This window comes from Antrostomus carolinensis, unplaced genomic scaffold, assembly GCF_000700745.2.
Source record: "Antrostomus carolinensis isolate BGI_N321 unplaced genomic scaffold, ASM70074v2 scaffold33615, whole genome shotgun sequence".
NCBI lineage: Eukaryota > Metazoa > Chordata > Aves > Caprimulgiformes > Caprimulgidae > Antrostomus > Antrostomus carolinensis.
In genome coordinates this window covers 1-5,169 of record NW_010316268.1, presented here as the reverse complement: position 1 = coordinate 5,169, position 5,169 = coordinate 1, and the positions used below count along the sequence as shown (strand labels likewise).

General features: G+C 59.6%; 1 protein-coding gene across 1 annotated transcript; it reads left to right on the top strand.

The window, feature by feature from the left end:
• Positions 1-335: 335 nt before the first annotated feature.
• Positions 336-5,070, top strand: AMPD2 (adenosine monophosphate deaminase 2; the record flags this gene model as incomplete). Its single annotated transcript, XM_010168235.1, is given in 12 exon segments — positions 336-512; positions 611-797; positions 902-1,043; positions 1,133-1,222; positions 1,514-1,643; positions 1,732-1,926; positions 2,141-2,272; positions 2,379-2,542; positions 4,186-4,312; positions 4,445-4,608; positions 4,710-4,830; positions 4,915-5,070. Coding segments are annotated over 12 exon segments (1,785 nt in total), but the record flags the coding sequence as incomplete, so codon positions are not given.
• Between the last annotated feature and the right edge of the window lie 99 nt (positions 5,071-5,169).

Below are 5,169 nucleotides of genomic sequence, written 5' to 3'. Positions count from 1 at the left end.
TGTCACCTCCACCCTGGGTGAGGGGGTCTGATGCTGCGTGTCCTCCTCCCTCCTGTCTCCGCTTGGGAGTTGTCTCTGTCACGAGTTAGTCCGTTCTCTGTCCCCCCCCTTCCTGCCCCCCAACTTTTTGTTGTGCTCGTGTGGAGCTGGGGGATGTGTCTGGGGTGGGGGGGGACAATGCCACCACCAACAATGTCACCACCAATGGGGAGAGACATGGGTGGCACCCAATTGCCTGAACCTGGTGGTGGCATCTCAAGGGACGACGTCACCCTCCTGCCACCCTGGGGCTGGACACACCCTGGGCAGGTGCTGGTGCTGCTCTCAAGGGGGACATGGGGGACACAGGGGTGGGGACAGACTGTGTCACCATCTCACCAGCCACCATCTGTACCTACAGGCTCTTCAAGGAGCAGCATGAGGACCTGGTGGACCATGTCCCCAAGGAGCGGGAGGTGCTGCTGGAGCGGGAATTCCAGCGGGTCACCATCTCTGGGGAGGAGAAATGTGGGGTGAGCCTCCCCCCACCACCCACCAGCACCCACTGAGGGTCTTCAAGGTGTCAACCTCCACCTTGGGGTTGGTTTATTTTGATGTCCTCCTTCCCCAGGTGCCCTTCACGGACCTTCTGGATGCGGCCAAGAGCGTGGTGAAGGCGTTGTTCCTACGGGAGAAGTACATGGGGTTGTCTCTCCAGAGCTTCTGCAAAACCACCTCCCGGTACCTGCAGGAGCTCTCCGAGAAACCCCTGGAGACCCGGGGCTACGAGGAGGTCCCCGAGACCCCCGTGGCTGCTGGTGAGCACAAGGTGGTGGGATCTTCACGCTGGGATGAGGTGCTGGAGGAGCTTTGGAGGAGCCATCTAATGATACATGTCTTGTTGGGGGTCTCCTGGCTGCAGATGCTGCCGTGCACCCCCCGTTTGCGGAGCAGCACCCCTACGAGACGTGGGATCCCCAGACCATGCCGGCTGATCTGGGCTTTGGGTTGAAGATGGTGGATGGTGTGGTGCACGTCTACACCAAGCAGGACCTCACCGACAAGTGAGTTGTGAGTGGTGGGTGGTGTGAAGGGACAAGGGGAGTCTGGTGGATCTTGTCCCCACGTGTCACCCACCTCTGTCCCCCTCCAGGAGCACGGAGCTGGACCTGCCGTACCCCGACCTGCAGGAGTTCATTGCCGACATGAATTTCCTCATGGCTTTGATTATCAACGGGCCCATGTAAGGAGAACAGTCCCACCATGGGGGTATCTTCAGGGGTTCCCACCATGAAGGTGTCATGTGGGGAACAGAACCTTGGGGACAGCACCAGAAGACATGGTGGTGGCTATGACACGTGGTACTGGTGCAGCTCCATGTGTCCATCCTTGTTCATTCATGGTCACCATGCATGGGGAGGAGGGTCCAAGAGTCCAGAGCTGTGTCCCCTCATCCTGGTGGGCACCAACCTTATGGGACTGGATGTTCTCCCTCCTCTCCCCTAAACTGACATCCCCTCCCCACCTTGGGCAGCAAATCCTTCTGCTACCGCCGGCTGCAGTACCTGAGCTCCAAGTTCCAGATGCACGTGCTCCTCAACGAGATGAAGGAGCTGGCGGCCCAGAAGAAGGTGCCCCACCGTGACTTCTACAACATCCGCAAGGTACCTGCTGCCTCGTGGTTGGGGGTCTTGGCTTGACTGGGGAGTACTTGGAGGGTCTCAGGGCTGAGCATCACCTCCTGCCGTGCAGGTGGACACCCACATCCACGCCTCATCCTGCATGAACCAGAAGCATCTCCTGCGCTTCATCAAGCGAGCCATGAAGAAGCACCTGGATGAAATTGTCCACGTGGAGAAGGGCAAGGAGCAGACGCTCAAGGAGGTCTTCGAGACAATGAACCTCACCGCCTACGACCTGAGTGTGGACACGCTGGATGTCCACGCGGTACGGGAGACATCCCCAAGTCTTGGAGATGAGCAGAACCCCCAGCTCATCCCTGGCTGGGATGGTGGATCTTCTCCAGGGGGTTGTCCCAGGAGAAGGGATGGGATCCCTAGGATGATCCCTAGATCCTGGCTAGGATGGGGTGTGCTGGGGGGCTCTGTGGTGGCTCTGAGGTGATGAGGGATCTCAGCTCACATCTGCTCTCCCCGGCCAGGACCGCAACACCTTCCACCGCTTCGACAAGTTCAACGCCAAGTACAACCCCATCGGCGAGTCCATCCTGCGGGAGATCTTCATCAAGACGGACAACCGCGTCTCGGGGAAGTACTTCGCCCACATCATCAAGGTGAGCAGCCCTGGGGAACCTCAGGTCTCCCTCTCTCTGATGCCCATGGTGGCAGGTGCACCACCTTCCTGGTGGCCGAGGGGTGACACTTGCCCCTCCCTGGCAGGAGGTGATGTCCGACCTGGAGGAGAGCAAGTACCAGAACGCCGAGCTGCGGCTCTCCATCTACGGCCGCTCCCGGGATGAGTGGGACAAACTGGCCCGTTGGGCCGTCAACCACCGTGTCCACTCCAACAACGTCCGCTGGCTCGTGCAGGTGCCCCGGCTCTTGTGAGTAACCTGGGGGTAGATACCCTCAAACTGGGACCATGTCCTGGGTGGGGAGACCAAGGACACCCCACTGATGTCTGCTGTGGGGTTGGGATGGAACCAGGGGGTAGATACCCTCAAACTGGGACCATGTCCTGGGTGGGGAGACCAAGGACACCCCACTGATGTCTGCTGTGGGGTTGGGATGGAACCAGGGGGTAGATACCCTCAACTGGGACCATGTCCTGGGTGGAGAGACCATGGACACCCTACTGATGGTAGAGATGGAACCAAGGGGTAGATACCCTCAACTGGGTCCATGTCCTGGGTGGGGAGACCAAGGGCACCCCACTGATGTCTGCTGTGGGGTTGGGATGGAACCAGGGGGTAGATACCCTCAAACTGGGACCATGTCCTGGGTGGGGAGACCATGGACACCCTACTGATGGTTGAGATGGAACCAAGGGGTAGATACCCTCAACTGGGTCCATGTCCTGGGTGGGGAGACCAAGGGCACCCCACTGATGTCTGCTGTGGGGTTGGGATGGAACCAGGGGGTAGATACCCTCAAACTGGGACCATGTCCTGGGTGGGGAGACCAAGGACACCCCACTGATGTCTGCTGTGGGGTTGGGATGGAACCAGGGGGTAGATACCCTCAAACTGGGACCATGTCCTGGGTGGGGAGACCAAGGACACCCCACTGATGTCTGCTGTGGGGTTGGGATGGAACCAGGGGGTAGATACCCTCAAACTGGGACCATGTCCTGGGTGGGGAGACCAAGGACACCCCACTGATGTCTGCTGTGGGGTTGGGATGGAACCAGGGGGTAGATACCCTCAAACTGGGACCATGTCCTGGGTGGGGAGACCAAGGACACCCCACTGATGTCTGCTGTGGGGTTGGGATGGAACCAGGGGGTAGATACCCTCAAACTGGGACCATGTCCTGGGTGGGGAGACCAAGGACACCCCACTGATGTCTGCTGTGGGGTTGGGATGGAACCAGGGGGTAGATACCCTCAAACTGGGACCATGTCCTGGGTGGGGAGACCAAGGACACCCCACTGATGTCTGCTGTGGGGTTGGGATGGAACCAGGGGGTAGATACCCTCAAACTGGGACCATGTCCTGGGTGGGGAGACCAAGGACACCCCACTGATGTCTGCTGTGGGGTTGGGATGGAACCAGGGGGTAGATACCCTCAAACTGGGACCATGTCCTGGGTGGGGAGACCAAGGACACCCCACTGATGTCTGCTGTGGGGTTGGGATGGAACCAGGGGGTAGATACCCTCAAACTGGGACCATGTCCTGGGTGGGGAGACCAAGGACACCCCACTGATGTCTGCTGTGGGGTTGGGATGGAACCAGGGGGTAGATACCCTCAAACTGGGACCATGTCCTGGGTGGGGAGACCATGGACACCCTACTGATGGTTGAGATGGAACCAAGGGGTAGATACCCTCAACTGGGTCCATGTCCTGGGTGGGGAGACCAAGGGCACCCCACTGATGTCTGCTGTGGGGTTGGGATGGAACCAGGGGGTAGATACCCTCAAACTGGGACCATGTCCTGGGTGGGGAGACCAAGGACACCCCACTGATGTCTGCTGTGGGGTTGGGATGGGACACACGTCTCTTAGCGGGGTCCATCCCTCTGCAGTGATGTCTACCGGACGAAGAAGCAGTTGGCCAACTTCCAGGAAATGCTGGAGAACATCTTCCTGCCCCTCTATGAGGCCACCATCCACCCTGCCCAACACCCAGAGCTGCACCTCTTCCTGGAGCACGTGAGCACCACGTCCTGCTCTCAGCATGGGGATGGGGGGACACCAGTGATACCCACAAACCCCAGCTTGAGGGGTCTCAAGATCTCCTGGTGGAAGAGTGACCATCCCACCTTGGGGTTGTCTCTCCCACAGGTGGATGGTTTTGACAGCGTGGATGATGAATCCAAACCAGAACATCACATCTTCAACCTGGACAGCCCTTTGCCAGGCAACTGGGTAGAGGAGGACAACCCACCCTACTCCTACTACCTGTACTACATGTACGCCAACATGACGGTGCTCAACCACCTCCGACGGTAAGGACACCTTGGGCACCTCCACCTGTCCTGGAGGGGTCCCCGGGGGGGGTCAGATGATGATGATGATGATGATGATGGTGGTGGGCTCCACGTTGCAGGAAGCGAGGCTTCCACACCTTCGTCCTGCGCCCACACTGCGGCGAGGCCGGTCCCATCCATCACCTCGTCTCGGGCTTCATGGTCTCAGAGAACATCTCCCATGGCTTGTTGCTCCGCAAGGTGGGTGGGGACTGGGGTGTCCATGGTGGGGGGGGGCTGGATGAGTGGCTGGGACCTCTCCTCACCCCACTGTGTCCCCCCCAGGCCCCCGTCCTGCAGTACCTCTACTACGCCATGTCCCCGTGAAGCAACAACATCCTGTTCCTCAGCTACCCCCGCAACCCCCTGCCCGAGTACCTCTCGCGGGGGCTCATGGTCTCCCTCTCCACCGATGACCCTCTCCAGTTCCACTTCACCAAGGTGAGCGGTTGTAGGGGGAGATCATGGGCCACCGATCCCCCCAAAACCAGTTACAAGGTGGCCACCAGCCAAGTCCTGGTGATGGGATGGGGTTGGTGG